The sequence below is a fragment of the Salarias fasciatus genome, chromosome 19 (assembly GCF_902148845.1).
Source record: "Salarias fasciatus chromosome 19, fSalaFa1.1, whole genome shotgun sequence".
Lineage (NCBI taxonomy): Eukaryota > Metazoa > Chordata > Actinopteri > Blenniiformes > Blenniidae > Salarias > Salarias fasciatus.
The window spans coordinates 17,087,212-17,107,799 of NC_043763.1; the positions used below are offsets into that span (position 1 = coordinate 17,087,212).

At 43.3% G+C, this 20,588-nt stretch overlaps 1 protein-coding gene across 2 annotated transcripts in view; it reads left to right on the forward strand.

Moving 5' to 3' along the window:
• Nucleotides 1–2,112: 2,112 nt before the first annotated feature.
• The window catches only part of rock2a (rho-associated, coiled-coil containing protein kinase 2a), a 32,162-nt gene continuing 13,686 nt past the window's right edge, over nucleotides 2,113–20,588 (forward strand). For both annotated transcript variants that reach the window (XM_030116613.1, XM_030116614.1), the window contains exons 1-10: nucleotides 2,113–3,049; nucleotides 16,985–17,066; nucleotides 17,145–17,245; nucleotides 17,321–17,458; nucleotides 17,958–18,218; nucleotides 18,833–18,977; nucleotides 19,149–19,287; nucleotides 19,606–19,697; nucleotides 20,197–20,356; nucleotides 20,438–20,492. In XM_030116613.1, coding sequence (XP_029972473.1) covers nucleotides 2,951–3,049; nucleotides 16,985–17,066; nucleotides 17,145–17,245; nucleotides 17,321–17,458; nucleotides 17,958–18,218; nucleotides 18,833–18,977; nucleotides 19,149–19,287; nucleotides 19,606–19,697; nucleotides 20,197–20,356; nucleotides 20,438–20,492 — 1,272 coding nt within the window. In that variant the 5' untranslated portion in view covers nucleotides 2,113–2,950. The remainder of the gene's footprint in view (nucleotides 3,050–16,984; nucleotides 17,067–17,144; nucleotides 17,246–17,320; nucleotides 17,459–17,957; nucleotides 18,219–18,832; nucleotides 18,978–19,148; nucleotides 19,288–19,605; nucleotides 19,698–20,196; nucleotides 20,357–20,437; nucleotides 20,493–20,588) is intronic.

Sequence of the window (20,588 nt, forward strand, 5' to 3'; positions counted from 1 at the left end):
TGCTCCATATAAAGACATTCTGAAAATGCGTCACTTCCTGTTGGCGTTACAGTAAAACGTATGCACACACACACCAGCTATGTGATGAATAACAAATAAATGACTACAAGGTGAATAACTATAATAGAATCTTTATCATTTCACAATACTATAAACATTTGTGAAAGGCTGATGAAAAGACATGAAAAAAATGATATTACAGTTCCATAACATATACAATATACAGGATCTGTATTCATTTAAAGTCAAGTTAGTTCCAGTAGTGTTCAGCTATCCTAAAAGACTAACAGGTGTCCAAATCAGTGACTTTGTTTATCAAAAAAGTAATTTGAAGTGTACATTTTGAATTCACAGATCTGTATAATCCACAGATTAGTTTCAATGAGTCAGAATATTTCAAGCATATTGTTTGAATATAGTGAATGAAGGCTCTAAGAACAGATTTGAGTTTGAATAATGCTAACATAATGCTAATATGTTGAGAAAAATAAGTTGGTCAGTAGTCCATGGAGTTTGGAAAGTTACCAGTTGTTTCCACTCTTTCTGAGAACACTAAATAACAGGACCTTTGCCACCTCGCATTTACTTATAACTGTATAAATGATCCCGAAGTTTTGACTTTATTTTGTCTTTTTCTGTGTACACAATCCTACTTTTGACATTTGTCTCAGTTTTGACAACACAAAGCCTCAAAATGTTACCAGCTGGGCCAGTTGGAAAAGAGTGAGTAAATTCCTTGTCTTTCATTGAAGCAGCAGCTTTTTTCAGTGACGTCAGAGTCCTTTCTTGGAGCTCTTGTGAAATATTGCATTTTCCCATTATGAATCTCACTGTTTGTTCCACAGGGATGTGGTATTTTTCCCATTTCCCACTTAGTCAACAATGCATCACCAGTTAGAATATTCTGATCTGGCTTTCTCCCCTCATCTCTGTTTCTTCCTATTTGCTCTGGATGTTTTGAGTAGGATCTACCTTTTAGTACAACTAAACTTTGTCCCAGTTATCCTTTCAAATTTAGAAAAACAAAACCAAACACCTGAACTCTGTCAAACTGGGCACATTTCACAAGGGAAGTGGAACATTTCAGAGAGCTGCAAGAACCTAACATGATGTTACTTCACCAAGTGAAAATATATGGTCTGCTATAGCAAGCGAGGTAGAAGAGACAATAGTACAATATCGCCCAATGTCTATCAATAATACATTAATTCATCTTCCCAAAATTAGAACAACCATAGCCAGACATCAATTGGACAACACAAAAATCAAGACAACCAAAATCACATATACGGGAAAAAATCCAAATGAAATAATTGAACAAGATGAAAGCAAGAATAAAGAAAGAAAGAAAGAAAGAAAGAAAGAAAGAAAGAAAGAAAGAAAGAAAGAAAGAACAGGCACGCGTACACATGCACCAAGATACAACAAAAGGATAAAACAACTGCAAGTCATATCTGGTACATTAAAACCTCATACACAATCATAACATGGGTCCCACTTGATGAAATTTCCTAAATCCCTGTGGATTACTTTTATCTTAAGAGTATGCAAATGAAACATTTGGTCAAATTGCATATTTCCTCACGAGCATATTATTAAAAATGTTTATTAGCTCATTTCGGTGGTGCCAATATATTGTTTTATCTTTTATCTGTAAAGTTTTGAGAGGGTGTCTGGAGTGCACCTGGGAAATTAGACTTTCACTGAGGGAAAGACACGAAAAAGTCACAATGAAATACATCAACAAAGCGAGGGTTGGAATGAGAAACCCCACGAATGCACAGAGAGAACATGCAAACTTCAGCCAGAGAGACATATGCGGTGGGATTCGAACCCACGTCTGTGAGGTGAGACCGTCTACCAACACAAACTTGAAATTGAAACTTGCTTGAGCTCTGTCAGCCTTCAGATATTTATTTCGAATTTTTTTCTTAAAATAATTCCTTAAAATACCTAAAGGTGGCCCTGATAGGCCGCTTTGCGATAAAAGCTTAGAGATATTTATTCAACCTGGAGAGAAACGGTGGCGAGGGACGAGCCAGGTGCATTGTGGGAAACGTAGTCCTGTGGGTGTTGATGTCAGGGGGAGGAGAGACTCCAGCCTCCGTATGTGTGTAGATGTGAGGAATTCAGCAGCGGGGCGACTTTTCTCAGCTCGGAAAACTCGCTATCTGTGAGTAGCTGCCACCTAAAGCGACGGATATAAGGAGGACGGATGCGAAAATGCGAGAAGAAACCCGGGAAGAGAGTTTATTAAAGATTCAGCGCGGAAGCTCGGGGCTGTTCGCTCTTTCGGATGACTTGTGGCAGCGGCGAGGATAAAACCGCACTTCTAACGGGATTCAGACGTCGGTGAATGGGGTGAAGCCAAGCGGATTTCGTTGTTTAAAAGTTTGAAGGAGGTAAAAAAAAAAAAAGAAAAGAACAAAGATAGGGCGACCCCGCGGAGGCTGTAACCCAGAGGGAAAGAAGGGGAGGAGAGGGGAGTGAAGAAAACGCCCCGCCGCTGCTGCCTGTTGCTGCTATCTCCAAATTCAAACTTCAGAGCCGAGCAGCAGCAGGAGCAGGAAAAAAAATGCATCTTTCACTTAAATGGAGGTGATCGTCCGTTAGCTACTTCCACGGAAGCCTCGTTCACTCTTCAGGTTGACGTTTTTTTTCATGGAAACGCCGGGAGTTTAAGTTTTTAATTTTTATATTTTTTTTTTTTTTTTTGTAAGCTTTGGGAGCATTTTTCTCCCCGTTGTGCACACTGTTCCTGCTGGACGCGATCTGGGTGGGCTGAGAGCCTCAAGGCTGCTCCGCCGGGCCTACGGCCATTAGCCTGGAACAAAAGAAGGCTCACATGTAAACTCCAAAACAGTTGAGGGAATACAGAAAAGTTCAATAACATAAAGAGTAGTTCATTTTTTTTTTTTTTTAAGTTTTGGAGCACTTGGACGCTGCAAGCATGTCGCAGGGCGCCGAGAGGAGGATGGAAACCCGGCTGAAGAAGCTGGAGGACATGATCAGAGACCCCAGATCTGCTATAAACCTGGAAAGTTTGCTGGTAAGTCAAGTGGGAGACACCTCGTAGATTATTAATAACGCCGTGTTGTGCCTCCACTGCGTTAGGTAACGGTGTGCTGCTGGCTGGTATCCGTGTCTTTTCTCTGCGATCGTCACTCTTTCTGTTTTGGTAGCTGCTGCCTTGTTTTCCCTGATAAAACAAGGCGATAGAAAATCACTTTTTTTAATAAGAGAGCACACGGAACGAGGGGAACCTCGTGGATCTCCCGCAGACAGCCCTGATTAATAGTTAAGACGGAGTGCAGACAGTGCAGTTCGGGGGTCTTTGGAGCGTGTCTGCAGATTAGGATTAACTGGTGGAGAATGTCCCACTCGGTGCATTTATGGAGACGAATATTTCCGGCCAGTAACTCCCGCCTGGGACCAAAAACCCGATTCCCACCAAAACCATCACAGATCCTGCACACAATCTGTTCTGCTCTGTTTACTTCTTACTAGGGGGGAAAGTCCACCGACTGTGGGGCATTTCTTTGAGAATTGCTTTTTTCCATGAGTTGATGCAAAGAGGAGACAGTGTGGTAGCTATGGCATGATCATACCATTTGCTGAATAACCCGTGAGGCCATTCAAACACCTTACTGTTTGTATTCTCACTTTGTTTTGGTCTTTCACTACATAAACTCACAAACTCACCAATTTATCTACCAGCAGGGAGTCTAATGTTAATATTCTGGTTATGAGAGTGTCTGGACTTTGACCTAATTCAGGATGTAATGTTTATTTACATGGAGGGTTATGATTGTCATTATAAGGTCCAGGATTCACAGTGTGTGTTGTGTGTGTGTGTTTTTTGTTGGGGAAACAAATCTTTACACCATGTGGCTAATCCAGGCTTTTCAAAACATTGAACAGACCTTATCCAATTAGCAGGTAATAGAATAAGATGTTCATATGAGCACATTATCACATAACAAGGAGGACTTTATTTTGTTTTTTTTTAGTTTCTGGGCCAATTGTGGAGAATTTAAGGGTTACCTTTGTGGGATTCATTCACAGAACTGACTAGTTTTCATGACTTAAATTCTAAAGAACTTTGACTGAAGGAGGATGAACTTGCCAGTTTAGTGGCAGTTTGCTTCTTTACGATGTGTTCAGAGCATGACGAAGAAAATCATCCCAGCAGTGGCCCAGTGTAAACTTTGGAAAAGTCAGCATTATAAGTAATACTCAGTTCTTCTTTTATAGTTACATGACAAATAGATGACAATAGATTGACAAATGTCAATGTGATTAAAAAGAAAATTCTCAAATCTGAAGTGTAAAATCTATTTCTTCCATCATTTAATGTAAGGCCTCAAAATGGAGCATTTGGTACTGTTTTATTTTGAAAAAAGGCTTGTCATTGAAAGTTGTTAAAACTTACTATTTTTGTTAGCAACTTTTTCAGGTTGCTGTGGTTGCTGATTTATGTTTTGGCGCCAGTTGGTTTTATAGCTTTGACACTGTCGATACAGTTTTTCCAATTAGATGAACACATTCAAAGTTTTCAGGTCTTTACGAGTCTACAAAAGAGAATCGGTTTTGGAGTGAAACAAAACACTAATGCAGTCTAACACGAGTGTATGGAAATGCACAAGCAGTTTAATATTTGCATCTTCTTCGCCGTCTGCAGCACCGGCTTCAGATAACACTGACGAAGGTGTGTAACACATTAAATTCATACCTGTAACACATCCCTCTCCTCTGAAGCATTTTTTAAAAACCATAATTATGTAATCGTATAGAAAGGGCTTAGCTTCACAGGGCCTTCGAGATGCCACACTGTGTGTGGTGAAGAAGCACAGACGGGCTGATGGCCTGAAGTTGCATAAGGCTGTGGAAAAATCCTTCCATTTCAGCAGTGTATATCATCACTTTAGGCTTAGGAGGAAAAAAGATCTTCTGCCACTTTAGGTTAACCCTATATGTGGACTGCGTATATATAAAAACTGGCGTCCTCTGCTTGTTGAGCTCCTGAGTGTTCCTCTGAGCCAACATGTCTGCAGCTGAATGGCAACATCTGTTTTTGGAGGTGGCGTTTGAATTTGTAGATCCGCCTAACTAGATCTGACAGAGGGCAAACACACTGTCAGGTCTATCTTAAAAAGCATCACCTCACCCCTTTTAACGGGCCCCATCCAGCTTACAGGCCCCCCCCCCCTTTACCACCCTTTCCCCTGTTCACCATGTGCACACTCAAAACGCAGTCGAATCCCCGCATTTTCTTAAATGTTTAGCTGAATGCTTGCGAGGGAGGGAGGGAGAAAGAGCGAGGTGTTGAGTGTTGGGAGACAAAAGGAGTGGGAAGCATGCAGAAGAGAGAACAGCCTGCAGTTTTCCATTTTTAGTAGCTCCACTGATGTCGTGGGTATCAAGAAGTTTTGCTGCTCAGGTCAGGATTGACACACACACACACACACACGCACACACGCTTCAGTTTTGTCCTTTTTTGCAGGTGGAATAAAAGCCACGCATACTCAACGTGCCTAGATAATTGCTCACAGGCTCATATTTGGTAAATAATGAATCACAAATCTCTTTCCATGGTTCTCATTCTGTTTTCCAAACTGCACACTGTACCAGCCGGGTGCAATCACTTGGCAGCGGTATTGAATATGGCATGAATAATCAGAAAGTCAGATTTATTCCTTCCTAAATATACCTCTTTCTGACACGTTTCTTGGTGTCAGTGTTGAAGTGGTTGACAATCAGAAGCACAGGGCAGCAACAAAGTGTGAAACATGGTGAATTCTGCTTCACCAGCAGGCCATTCAGAACACACGTACTTGGTTTTACACATAAATGAAGAGCTTCAACTTTAGAGCGGTCTTTAACTGAAGCATAAAGGTCAGATGGATTGTTGCCCTCTGAACTGGAGCTACTGAAACCAAATAGACAAGTCCACACAAATTTATGCAGATCCAGGTTTGTCACATTACAAAAGAAAACAGTCTAGTTAATCATAGCAACCAAGAAAGTACCTGAATTATGATTAAAAACTCTCAAGTCGATGGATCTCTTTTCATGCGTTCATTGAGCATTAATGAGCCTTTTGCAAATTGCAACATAGACCTGCTCATCATCTATATGCATTGTTGGTGCGGCATTGAAGTCAGATTTAAAGTTGCAACTTAGAATATAATCACGATCACTTATCTTTCATCCCAGAAAGTCAAACTCACCCAAAGTATTTAGTAAAAATTGCTTGAGGTTTAGTTTAGTCTGGCAAACTGTCGGGATGATTTGCAGAGATTTGTCAAGGAGAGCTGACCTTGCTGCGCTGCACCCTGACATTTAAATTAGCTTGCAGAAATGTTCCCATCTGCAGCGATGTCCTAATTTAGGCAGGAGACCTCACATAAATTAGGCTTTATTGCAGTCGCGGTTATGTAAACTGTAAATGTCTGTATTGCTCTATCAGCGTTCGATCAAGTGTAAGCTCAAGGCTCAGCAGCCTCCCTCCTCTTGTGCAAACTGTAGTGATCATTACTTGGCAGCGGAGCACAGTGCTGACTGAGGCGTCGAACCTGAGCTGGCAGCTCCGAGCTCGGCGAGTGGACTGTGTGGAGGGCAGAGCAAAAAGAAAGGGCATTCTCAAGATTAACAAAACAAAGAAAAGAAGAAAAAAAAAACTGAGAAAAGTAAAGAAATGAACCGAATACTTGATTGCAAGTCAGTTAAGTTGACTTTCTGTCGGTCTGAAGGAAATGACCTCACTGAGTAAATAGTTGGCAGCTATATATGTGGCTCAAAGTCCCTCTGAATGACTGCACTTTCCCCTTTCATTTTTTTGGCCTTATCTCCTCTCCGGTGGGCCCGCTTCTCTCTCGGCCCCTCCTCTCAGGCTTGTTAAACAAACTGCAGGTATTTCAACTGCAGTCTGCCCAGTGTGATCCTGCAGACCTGCAGATCGCTTTATCCACTGCACTTAAGGGTGGACGATAACGAATGCGGAAGGCTCGGAGCTGGTGTGATGTCTTCCAGATCATCTCTGTGAAGCGCTCTATACTGACTTTCTTTAGTATGGCCCCCCACTCACAGAGTGAGTTATTTACATGCCTCACCATGCAGCTGACAGTTCCTTGTTAAAGGTGTGGGTTTGTATGGAGGTGGTGGGATCGCCCCTCAGTGTCACGCTCCGTTTTACCCCAATAGTCAAGGCTGAGCTTCATCTCGGGAGTGCAGTTTGAGTCGTTCTCAGGCGAGCAGCAGCAGCAGCAGTGCCGGCTTCAGTGTGCTAGCTGGATAAAAACACTGCCTTATAAGGCACTGGGGACGGTGGCCCCGGCCAATTTTTTTTTTTTTCCCTTTTTTTTTTTTTTTTTTCTTCAAAACAAGCCGGTCTCCCTGCTCCACACCTCCTCCTCTGGTGAGACGCTCGGGCCTCTCCATGGTCTTTTTTTGGTTTCTTCGCTCCAGTCCAGTGAAGAAGACCTGGCGTCTTCCAGGCGTGCGATCCCTCAGCAGTATGAAAATGTCAACCTCTGCTTCAGTTATGGAGTTCCTGTCTTCCTTCGAGGTCACTACTAAGACAGTGGGTCGGGGCTTTTTTTTTTCCTGTTTATTAAAGCCACAGATGGCTCATCAGAGTTGTTTAACTATATCTACAGAAATATAAATATATATTTTCCTTACTTTTTCTGTGGAAAAAAAAAAATCTGAATTTTAAAATTCAACTTATTAAAGCAGTAGATTGACTCTGAGAAATGTATTTATTTTCCTTCTTCCAGAGGGGATTGATGCTACTCTCATGCTTGTATATTTAGCCTCTGCCAGCAGCCTGTCAGCTTAGCTTAGCACACAGACTGGGACTGGGAAAGCAAGTACTCTGTCACTCTTAAACCAAAGATATATGCCTTTTTAGTGCCACGGCTAACCAATTAACACGTGTCATCCCCTCTAGAGATGCGTACTGGCAATAATCTGCTGATAGGTTGCATGACAGCAGAATCTGCATTTTTTTTTCCCTCAAATCAAACATGCAACACTACCATGTTGTCAGCTACTCAAGACAATATTATTTTAAATCTATTCACACTGAGACAGGAAGACAATATAATATCACACACGGAATATATATTCTGTGCTTGCAGTTAAATTTGATGTGGTAGTGATACCATAGGCTGGAATTGTTTTGGTGATGGGTAAATTTGTCGTTTGTTTTGCACACTGCCTTGCTCTTATCCAGGCTGTCATCCCATGGTTTTTCAAGCTGAAGCTTTCCATCCACCAGGCCAAACAATGCAATCGCATCATCTTTATTTGTCACATCTGTTTGCCAGCTCCGTTTTTTTTTTTTTTTTTTTTCTAAACAGGTGCTGCCGCGTCTGTGTGATCGGCAGGTTGGCGAACTGACCTCAGATGCATAGAGAAATGTTCTGTATTTGAGTGTGAAAACAAAGTGAAATTAATCAGCTGTCAGATGAAGTTGAACGTTAAAGCAGTTGCATAATCATTCTTGGCAAAACTAAAATGTCAATTTTGATTAATCATTGGTCATTTGGAATGATCTGCAGACTAATAAGATAATGAATCACAATTACTTCATGTTAATTTGAAATTAATAAATACCAGTGAATCAAATATTTGCCCATAAATTTAACAGGAGGTTGTTTAAACAATGTCCTAATTAATAACAGAGCCCAGAGACATGGATATTGTTACAATACTATAAATATGTTATAAATATTAATAATGGCAGCTCCATTGACATTTGTGTGGACACAACATGAAGTTGGATTACTATTATGGCTAACTTTCAAATATAAAACCCAGAGTACTGCCGTTATGTAAGCAAACACCCAGAATGCAACAAAAGTTTTGGATTTTCAATTGAAATTTTCTTTGCTCTGCAAACAAGCCCTCTGTGTTCAAGAAGTGCAAGATACAGTAGCACAGTCAGTAACACTTGCAAGCTTCACACCCACAGGAGTGGCCATTAATTCTCAAACACATGATTTTGAATTGCGGGATGACCCATAGGAAGAACTTGCAATAAAGGTTCGACTCAGACTTGAACCCGTGACCTTGTCGCTGTGAGCACCAACAGTGTGCGGACAGCGTCAGTGCAGGGAAAGCTTCAGACCTCCACTCTGACCTCTGGTGTCCCCCCAGGGGTTTCCAGACCCCAGGCTGGGAACCACTGCATTAAATAATACATTGGATAAGTAGAACAGGACATGAGCCTGGGTTCATTTTGCAGGGGATGTAAGAAGGAATTCCAAAAATGAGGAAGAACGTAATGACGGGAATGGAATTGGTATGCCATATGTGCGGAAAAACTGCTACTACAGGCAGGATACAGCTGATCTGCCCTTCTGGTAATTTAACAAATCTTTGAAATGAGCCGCTGTACAGTCATCCAGCCTTGTTGATGCAACATGGCGACGTGCAGCGCTGCTGGAACAGGACGTCTCGGGAGTGTCTGCAGTGGTGTACAGCTCTCATGTGAAAGGAAACGTATGCACCCTGAGATTTGTCCTAATCTACCGGATCTTCTTGTCTAGACATAAAGATTGTGGTTTGAGATTCTAACTTAAAAATGCAAAGTGCAAGGTTCTGTGTACAGTGTGTGAATACCATGCATCTGATGGGAAAACTGACCGCAGCTGCAGGATTAGAATCAGAGTGGATAATGGAAGGTAAACTCAGTCAAGTTTCGTCATCATCTGTTGCAGAATCTTCCCCGTTTGGCGCGTTACACAGATACCTGAGTTTGTTTTGTATTTTTAGCTGCAAATGAGGGGTGTGAGTGAGCAGAGACGAGAGCAGGAGGCTCCCACGCACAATGCACAAACTCATCCATCTGGCCTCGGCCTTATCGTTCCATCACAACCTGCTGGTGGAGCGTGCACGCGCGCATGCACGCGCGCATACACAAGCGAGCTTGTGTATTCCTGGACACGCATTTTGCATTTATTTTAACAAGGCATTACTCAGTTTATCTTAGCAACACACAAGCCGTATTGTGTGCAGCCGGCGGCAACAAGCGAACAATGCAGCCCATTACCAAAGAGCATTGGATTGTCAGTGAGTTCATACAGCTTTCATTTCCTTTAATGAACCCAAACGGGAGTGCGTGTGCGTGTGTGTGTGTGTGTGCGTGTGCGTGTGGTTGAGATTAGATCAGATGTGAAACCGTCAACTGTAATCAAGGAGAATACATCCTTTTCTTGCCGCTGTTTTCTAGTGAACTATTTTTGGGTGCAAGTTGATCTCATCTAGATTCTTTACAATAAAAATACAGGACACAAAAGCAAATCCTGAGGCCATCTTGACAGATCTGAATGATTCTTGTGTTTCCTATTCGTCTGTAGGTGCAATCAAGCAAATGTGCTGTCGCAGGAAATCCTTACTGGAACTTTATGCTGCTCGCTGACTTGTCTTCAGACCTCAAAGTTAAACATTCTCTGAAAAATCATAACCAGGAGGTGCTAATAGTGTACAATTCCAACAAAACAGTGTTTTCTCTAAAATGAGTGATTTACCTGTGATTCAACTAGTTTCAATGAGAGATTAGAGTCTTTAACATAACACAATTTGAAACAGGTGAGAAAAAAAACATTGTCGGCATTATTAGAACTTTGTCATTTTTGTTGTCCTCTTTACACAGTTGTGATTGTGACTGAGGAGTCTGTCATGGGTTCATTTGACGCACCGTGCATGTAGATGTTCTCCTGCGTTGGAGGTTAACGTGCAGCAGGACCCTGCGTACACGCAGTTCCCCCTCTGCTATTTTTCCTGGCACATTCCTCAGTCTCCTTTATAAGACAGCGTGGGTGCCAAAAAATGTGCAGGGCACCGGAGCATGGGACAGAAATCTGTCAAACTCCAGAGTAAGACATGCTCTCTGTATTCCCCGTGGAGGCATTAGCCCAGCTATTTTGCGAGCGAAGGATTCCAGCCTGCCGTGTCCTTCTCGGAGAGTGCATGGGGCCCCCGGCCCTGGCACCCCCGCCCCCCCGCCCCTTCCCACCCACCTCCACTCAGCCCGGCCCTCCACTGTTTTATCCCTGCAACTATTTTTAAAACGGCTGGAATTCAATCAAAACATTAACTTTCTGCTCAATCCTTTTAAAGCCCAGAGCAGTGCTGCTTGTTTTCTGTTCCACATGCCGAGTGATGAGGAGGGTACGACGAGAGGAAGACGGGATTTTCAAGAGGAAAGGGAGCAGGGAGAACGCTGTGAAACTTTTTTGAATAGCTGGGTTTAGTTCTCTTCAGGTTAATGCAGGATCCACGTGGCTTTTTTATAGAGTGATAAAGAGTGGAAGCAGGCGAACGGAGGGCCGTAATGTAATGTCAGCAGTGGGTCTGGTAAATAAAGTGGTGGAGCATAGATTGTGCACAGAAAGTCAGTACTTAAAGAAGTCCTGCGTGCTGCTGCTCTTCAGCATCCCTTTGTATTTTTATGGCGTTGCTAAGCAACTCGCAATAACCCACTGGCTGGCTTACAGTATAGCGGAGATAAAACGCTCAAGTGCTATCCAGCAGATACACAACGACTCATACTGATTAGCGTACCGGATGGCCCAACTGTAAGCCTGGTGATGGAAAAACATCCCATATACACCGATCAGCCATTATAGCCAACAAGTAATGAAGTGAAGAATACTGATCATTTCTTTCAAAAGAAATTCACTGATTTCACACGTGAGGCCGGTGGATCACCAGACTATGTAAAACCTCCAGACAGTAACCATCATATGATCAGTTTAGTTACTGTATTGAACGCTTACCCAAACAAACCGATGAATTACATGAGGTGTTTGATCAAAGCTTTTCTGACAGTCGGTAAGGGTTTGGGGGAAAAAAATCTGTTTTTGTTTGGAACAGATCCAGATTAAATCCTGCACATTTGTTACAGTGCAAACTGTTGGTCCGGCTTTTACACTTCCCCAGACGCCCGTCAGTTATTTAATATTCATAAATAGCCGCTTTGCCTGAGTAGCTGAGAAACATCCTCCAGAGCCTTGTTGGCATTTTTTACAGTCATGCTAATGGAAGCAAATTGGAGAAGCCGTGCGCACTCATTTCTCTTTTGGAACTCCAAAGCACTAAACGGCTTATTATGAATGACCTGCGGGGTCTCTGCAAGTCCTGATGTCTTAAAATTGCTGCAGTGTGGTGAAGGAAAGCATCCGAAAGTGGACTGCCAGCCAGCTATTTTTAAATCCTCCTGTCTCAGACCACAGGTTGCTGATTTCTTAAACAGCCCCCTCCCTGATGCTTTTCTGCTTGACAAATTAACTATATTGTAAATTAAATATTTTGTCTCCAGCAGCATGAGATCGTTCGCTCGTTGCAGAGATACACAGAGAGCCCGTGGCGCCTGCTACCATCACCGGGGCAACATCTATTTATTTTTTTTTCCTTCCCCCGCACTTGATTCATCTTGTTTCAATCAGAGTTGTAGAAATGACAAACAGGGGGATAATATGTCACCACAGGGTCCAGTTTGCTGAAAGAGGGGGGGGGGGGGGGGGGGTTAGTTTCATGCCTGCAGCGAGTCCAAGCCTTGCAACAGTGTTTACTTTGCATTTCCCGTGGCAACTGTCAAGGACCAGCTTCTGTCAACTTTTTCATGTCCAAAGTTGGAAATGTGTGGAGCCGAATTCCCTCTGCCTCTGACTCTTTGGTGGAGAGCTCCCATTGCCTGTCATGCTGCTTTGGCTGTTGTGGTTGTTGTTGTGGTCTAGACTGCTGTAGTTACCTGCTCGTACTGAGGTTTTTGGCCACACAAGACCACAAATCCTATTGACTTGGATACACATTGAATCCAAATATCGCCAGATTTCCCACCACAGGAATTGTTAACATATACCTCAGAAAAATCCTCCCTCCGCTCAGCTTCAGTGTGCTGAAGAATGACGATCTGTCACTCTCATTTGCCTGCTTTGTTGAAGACAGTGTGGCTGGAAACAGCCGTGGCTTAATTCTTAGTAATTTGGAAAATAAATCAAAAGAAGAGGCTCCTTTCAATTCATTGTGCTGAGTAAGACGTTCAGCTGGACTTTGGCTCAGAGAGGTCAGAGGGTCAAGCATGGAAACACCAGCCACCAAGCCGGTGGGGTTGAATGAGGAAACTCTTGCAAGATTCTATGAAGCTGACAGGCAACAACAGCTGCTGTTCGTCTGAACAATGCGCGAACTTCATCAGGCTGATTTGAAAAACATTTCTGGAACTTTGAAGTTTAAACAAAGTTCCTAGTTTATTGAAGTATTTTTTCAATGTTACTATCATTTCATTGTCCATATATTGTGCAGACCTACCTCTATTTTTTTCAATATATTCCTTTATAAAAGTTGTTGAAAAAGCAGCTTGTATTTTCTAGATTTCCCTCTCATCAGTGTTTTCTCTCAGTATACACACTTTTTATAACCAGATTGAAGAGAATGATGCTACTCTTTCCATAAACATGAAGGAAGTTCTATTAAAGTCAGATAACAATAAGTAGCAGCATAAAACATACTTGCATATTTTTGTGCAAGTGTTACTGTGAGATCTGCTTTTTTTATTTCAGTTTCCTTTCACTAAGCAGCATTATGTTTTAGGTAGCTCAAACAAAGAACACAATGTAAGCTATTTGCTTGTCTCTTACAGCCAAGCAAATCCTGAGATGCATTTTACTAAAGAAAGTTAGAAGAAGCCTTCAGGAGTGCTTCAAGAAGACTGATGTTATTTCCATGTTGCTTTTTTGCTTTCCAGTATTTGGTTCATGAATGCACGTGGTTGGAATAGTTTCTAAAATAGACCAGTTTGATTTTTTTCCCCCCTGCATCTCCAGGCTACTGAAATCGGGACAGTCTGTTACTATCAAACATTCTGTTTCAACGATAAGAGGAATAAACTGATCAGTTTCAGAAAAGCCTAAATGTGCACGTGCTACTTAATCCCTTAATCCCGAAGGAACATTTGCAATCATGCTTTTATCATTTGTGAAGTTTGATTCTCAGTATGCAACATTGCACCAGGATTTCTCCTTCAGGTATGAGTCTTCCTGCAGATCACGATGCCTTTCTTTGGTCATCTGGAATATCGCATTGTAAAAAGTTTTTCACATCATATTTGTTAAAAAGACGAGTCATGGGTCTCACATTACAGAAAGGCTCTTTACAGACAGTCTCTACTCGGGATGTTCCTGGCGACTACGTTCTCTGTTGACTGAAGAAATATTTTAAGGCCGGAAAGCTCCCAGAAAATGGAACAATTAAGTGCTTCGAGAAGCTTTTTACTTTGAGCAAAGTTAGGCGGGCACGTATCTTGCGGGGTCATCTTCACGGTGAGCTGTGTTACCTTCTCCGACTGAAGATCTAAAGTTAAACTAACTAAAGCTTGGCACTGGCAGCGGAGATGCAGGTTTCTAAGCGAAAAGCTCGGGGTGATTTGGTCGCGCTTATGTGTCCACCTACCTGCCACTTTAATTTCAGTTGTCAGCAGTTTGCGAAGTGATTGAAGATGTCAACGCCGTGCAGCTATTAAAACTATACACTAAGTGTCCCCTGTGTGCATGCATGCATGTACCTGCACACTGCCCAGCTTACCAGTTTTATTTTGGGAGCTGCAGCCCAATGCAGGGCATTGGTAGGCGCAGACAAAGCTGCTTCAGAGGAAATGACTTGCACACAGGGACTGGTTTCTTGACATAGAGAAATTATCTGCCTGCACCGGGGTGGGGTGGATCATTTCCTGTATTGCCATGCTGGTTGGGAGAGCCTTGTGTGTGTGTGTGTACACACACACACACACACACACACACACACACAACGATGGCAAACCCCTCTCCTCCACCCTTGTGGCATACGTGCTTTTTTTTTTTTCTTCCTTAAATAGTAGTTTTGTTCGAGTGTCGGTCCTTTAATGGGGAAGTGAGGCTGAGATGATGAAACTGGGAGCGCAGCTCGCCGAGGAGCGACTTCAGCCGAGCGGGGAGAGCGATGGCAAGAGTGGGCTAGATAAGGCTGAGGGAGAGCAGCACCGAAAGGGCAAAGGCAAGAGAAACATTTGCAAAGGAAGTGCGTGAGACGTGAAACAGATTGTGCCTCGTCTTGCTGTGATATCTGGAGAGCGTAGAGAGAAAAGCGACAAGCAAGAGTGTTTTCAAACGCTGTCTGCTGAGATTGGGGTTCCCCAGCTCGGTCCAGCGCCTCAAACTGCTTCTCGCTGACCGTTCAGGAATGCACAGCTGACAGCAGCTGATAGATGACTTCCTCATTGTTGCACACTGTAACGATTAGGGGTTAGCATCAGTCTGTCTTTTGCTTATTTAATGGTTTCCCTGCATTGCCCTGGGTCAGACTGTGACCAACATGAAATATGTGAGCGCCACAAACAGTCCTGTGTTCAGCGAGGTCAAGGTGCTGCAGCTCCGCAGACCATCTGCCAGCCTCCATCCCTCTCTGTTGCATAACTTCACCTGTTTGACAAGGCAGCATATGCCGCTCAAGTACAAGGCTCAAGTTAATTTCATTGTTTTACCTCATGAAGCCTTTTTTAAAGCAAACTTTTCCTCTAGTTTTAGCTGTTTTATAGCCCTCCACATATATTTTTGTTTGTAAAAAAATACCTAAATTTAAGCTCTGTGTCAATAATATCTAACCCCGACATGACAGCATTGTCTTTTTCTCCCTCTACGTGCTTCTTTAAAAACCCACGGGAGAGAAGTTTTGTCTGCGGCGCCACTTGGAAGCGGAGCGTGGTGAATGCAGTTGTTGAGCAGCTCCTTCACACTGTGCGGAGGTGACTCCATCTCTCTCAGACCGCCTCATGTTCTCAGAAGGTCACAGAATCGGCGCGCTCATCGTTCGTCAGCGGATGAATATCACGGACAGAAACATGTAGGCAGCTGCCGATGGAAAATGAGTCATTGCACCTCTCGAGGAACAAAGCCTTCAGCTCCATCTGTTTAGTTTGCTCGTTGCTGCTATTTGTGTGCGCAGTCAGACACGCTGATGGACGTCGAATAAATTGCAGAGGGGGAGGCGGCTGGTTTTCATTCAGTCTGGATGTGACGATGTGGGACTGCTTCTGCTCTCGGTGACAGTAAATGAACTCTCAGCCAGCGTTTGCTCCTGAATGCTGCTTTATTTTAGGGGAAAATGTTTGAGGAATAGCTTGTTGTGTACGTTTCAGTCATATTGGCTGTGCTGAGTGAGGTCACCTGCAGATGACACACTTCCTGTGTCGCTGGGTCATGTCTGGCGCTTCATGATTCACAGCCCATTGATATACTCTTGTAATAACAACCAATGTAAAATTTCTAACACTGTTTCTGTGCTGGCACTTTAGGTTTGTGAACATTCGCACGAGTTTCATAATCTTCTCATTTATTATGAATCAATGCTGCCGAAAAGTGTCCTGACTTTTCACGATCAGTTATTCCCGGCTTGCAGTGTTGCGTAAAAGATGAGTGAAAACTTCCTTCGCGGCAGCTTGCTTCATCCAGCCACCGCTGACGTAAAAGTTTGAGTCACTGAGTTTTTGATGGTGACATCATTCAGACGAAACAGGGTCAACTTTTCCGCCTTCTGTACCTCTAATCCACCTCAAACTCTTCCTTCCTCCCAGCCTCTCCAAGTGAAGTGGGGATGAAATAAATACCAGGCTCATACAGTGTATAAAAACTTTACAAGTACAAGGATTAGTCATCGATTAAAATAGAAACTGTTATTGATAGCGTTGCTGAATGACATTGAAGACATTCATTATGATGGACAGTAAAAGTAATAAACAGAAAAGTAATATCCGTCTCTTTGCATTGGCATGCCAGAGCAGCTCTTTTCTTCTTTTCTTCACATTGCCTGTCAGTGGTCATAATGTTCCGGCTGATTGTATACAGTTTAAAACCTGTTGAGTTGGAGTGCCTGCTCCGGATGTTGGCTCTTTGCTTGTATCTGTGGATGAAATTTGACCAAGAAATGTTCTTCTTGCTGCCAGGACTCAATCAACGCGCTGGTTTTGGACCTGGATTATCCGGCGCTACGCAAGAACAAGAACATAGAGACCTTCCTAATCAGATGTAAGCAGATGTGTGTCGTGTTTCTGAGGACCGAACTTGATGACGTTGGTATTCACACTCTTTTTAACATACTTGCAGATGAAAAAGTCATCGGGCAGGTTCGAGACCTCCAAATGAAGTCTGAGGACTTTGACCGGGTGAAAGTCATCGGCCGCGGGGCGTTTGGGGAAGTTCAGCTGGTGAGTGTCCGTCCATTGAACAGTCGATGCCAAATCTCCAGTCTTGTCAACCTGCCGCTCACCTCTGTCGCTCAGGTCCGACACAAAGCCTCGCAGAAGGTCTACGCCATGAAGCTGCTGAGCAAGTTTGAGATGATCAAGCGCTCAGACTCTGCATTCTTCTGGGAAGAGAGGGACATCATGGCCTTCGCCAACAGCCCCTGGGTTGTGCAGGTAACATATTTAAGTTACTTCTCACACAGCTTAGTGTCAGTGGGATGCCAGAGCCCACCTCAGATAAGTGTTGTTATTTACCTCATGGTCCCAGCTTAATGATTTTATTCATTACTGATTGAATTGAATCACTTTCAACGTGTTCTTCTTACGTAAAAAAATGGTCGTTCTCATTAATGCATTTTGATGCAATGCAGTGTGTTTTGACAGTTGCTACCATCACTTCTGGATGTGCCGGCAACACTGAAAACATTTATTCCTGTTTTATAAAAAGATCTGCGACCGTGACTCACAGACGGAAAAGGAATCAACGTCGGTTTAAATAATCGACGTTTAACAGTCATATGTTGTTTCTCTGTCCCTCATGAGAATAAACTGAATGTCTGTCGCTTGTAAACATGGTGTGGCGTGTTTATTTTCCGGTTGTTTAAAGAGCAAACTGATCAACACAATGATCCAAAGTTTATCGTCCCTAAAAATTGTGTGTTTGTGTGTTCAGTTGTGCTGCGCCTTCCAAGATGAACACTACCTCTACATGGTGATGGAGTACATGCCGGGAGGCGACCTTGTCAACCTCACCAGCACCTACGACGTGCCGGAGAAGTGGGCCAAGTTCTACACGGCGGAGGTGGTGATGGCCCTGGACGCCATCCACTCCATGGGCTTCATCCACCGCGACGTGAAGCCGGACAACATGCTGCTGGACCGACACGGACACCTGAAGCTGGCCGACTTCGGCACCTGCATGAAGATGGACTCGGTGAGGGAAGGGGAGAAAAAAACCCGCCTTGCTGTCTTGGTTAAATGACTTCAAAGCAAAACATGCGTCTGCGTTACGCCGAGGCTTTTCCTACATAAAAACAAGGTTCACAGCGTGAAACTCATTTTGTTCGTATTACAAAAAGCCGCTTAACTGAGATGTTGCTGTGATCAGCAGCTTGTATATACACTGTTCCCCGTCACAGTCCGTTGGCCCCAAACATAACAGTCTGTTTCTGACAAATGCCAAATAACACAGTGAAGCTGAGCGTGGCGAATCAGCAGCTCATCATAAATACCAGGCCCGGGGGAAAAAAGAGACTTGATTGAGTAGTTTAGCTGTGGTGACAGCGAGAAATTAAATGCTCTTTCCTTTTAATAGGTATGTCAATTTACTTTTGAAAGTTATTGATTTGATTTAGTTCCATAGCCTGTTAAAAAGTTAAAATCTGTTGAAATCGATAATTAATGACCTTTTTGGAGTAAATTTTGGGGTCAATTGTAAGAGGATCATGCACTGTTGGGGAAAAAAACTCTATTGGATGATTGCATAGACTGGTCTTCACTGTCAGGTTAAATGAGGCTCCAGTAATGCCTTCTGGATTTGTCCTGCAGACCGGCATGGTGCACTGCGACACAGCTGTGGGGACTCCGGACTACATCTCTCCCGAGGTGCTGAAGTCCCAGGGAGGAGACGGATTTTATGGGAGAGAATGCGACTGGTGGTCCGTAGGGGTCTTCATTTTCGAGATGCTTGTCGGTCAGTTAACATTGCAGAAAGTCGGAGCAAGTTTTCAGATGGCCTTCGGTACATTTGTTTTGCCATTTATGGGCCAGTAATTCTTGGCTCTGTTGTGCTCCAAAGGCCATAAAATTGTCTCGACGCGAGAGACGGAGCAGCCTAATCGTTTTGTTGCTAACTGGATTTTAGGTGACACGCCGTTCTACGCCGACTCGCTGGTGGGAACCTACAGCAAGATCATGGACCACAAGAACTCCCTCAACTTTCCTGATGATGTGGAGATCTCCAAAGATGCCAAGAACATCATCTGTGCCTTCCTCACTGACAGGTAGAGGCGAAGGGAGGGATTCAGGAGGTCGTTTGACGTCTTGTGTTCATCAAATGTACTGAGGCCTCTGAGCTGACCACCTGTGCCTCAGTCTTCATTTCACTGCTTTTTTTTCTTTGAAATGAGGAGCTAGTCTGCAAAAACTGAAAAGCAGCAGACCTGAAATAGGGAAGATTGTTCAGCTTTTAGAATTTTTGTGGTTGTCAACTGAGAAATATTAACGCATTTGTTGGTCTTTCCACTTTCCAGCTTGGCCTACGAACCAGTCAGCCTTCCTCCACCGTTTGTGATTCATTGTTTCTTTGTTCTGGTTTTAAGGGAGGTGCGGTTGGGCAGAAATGGTGTGGAGGAAATCAAGCGACATCCATTCTTCAAAAATGACCTGTGGACTTTTGACACCATCAGAGACGGTTAGTTTTATGCGTCTACTTCTTCCCTTGATTCACAAAGTGTGTGCCAGCCTCCGCAGGTCAATCCGACCACGAATGAACAGGAAGAACATGAAAACTCTTGACAGAGAAATGCAAAACGAAATGAAAATGAAAAGTTAGGATGACGTGGAAAATGTAAATCTATTCATGGCGCGGTACTTTTCACATGTCATAAACCCTTGTTTCAATAACGATGAAGCAAAGAGCATATCAGATGTCGGAAATAATGTTGCAGCATGACATAAAATACACCGGTATCTACAGGTTTCAGTCAAATGTCAGCCCTTACATTTGTATAATCTGTTAGTGTGCAGTTGTGTTTGTAGCTAAATATCAATATTCTGCATTTAGAAATCTCTTGGAGTTAGAGAAATCATTGAAAGCTATTTAAGGAATTTTTTATGTTTTTGCACAAAGCATGCTTTTTTCTGACAGGTGACACTTTCCTCTTTGCGTCTCCTGTGCTCTCGCTCCACAGCCGTTGCCCCCGTGGTCCCAGAGCTGAGCAGCGACATCGACACCAGCAACTTTGACGAGATCGAGGATGACAAAGGCGACGTGGAAACCTTCCCCACGCCCAAGGCCTTTGTTGGAAATCAGTTGCCGTTTGTTGGCTTCACCTACTTCAAAGAAGACCAGTAAGTCTTCCTCATGAATAAGAGATGGATCTTAAATATGTTTTTGGCCTTGTGTTGATATTTGCTCGTGTCCTTTTTAAGGCTGCTGAACGCTTCCAACAACTCGGCAGTGCCTCACGAGAACTCAAAAGGAGAGGTGAGTGTGTTCCGATCCGCGCACGGTGGCTGCCAGGTGCACCTCCAGCTCTCGCACAGTTGAGTCCGAGTTTCTCAGGAAATAAATAAGACCCGT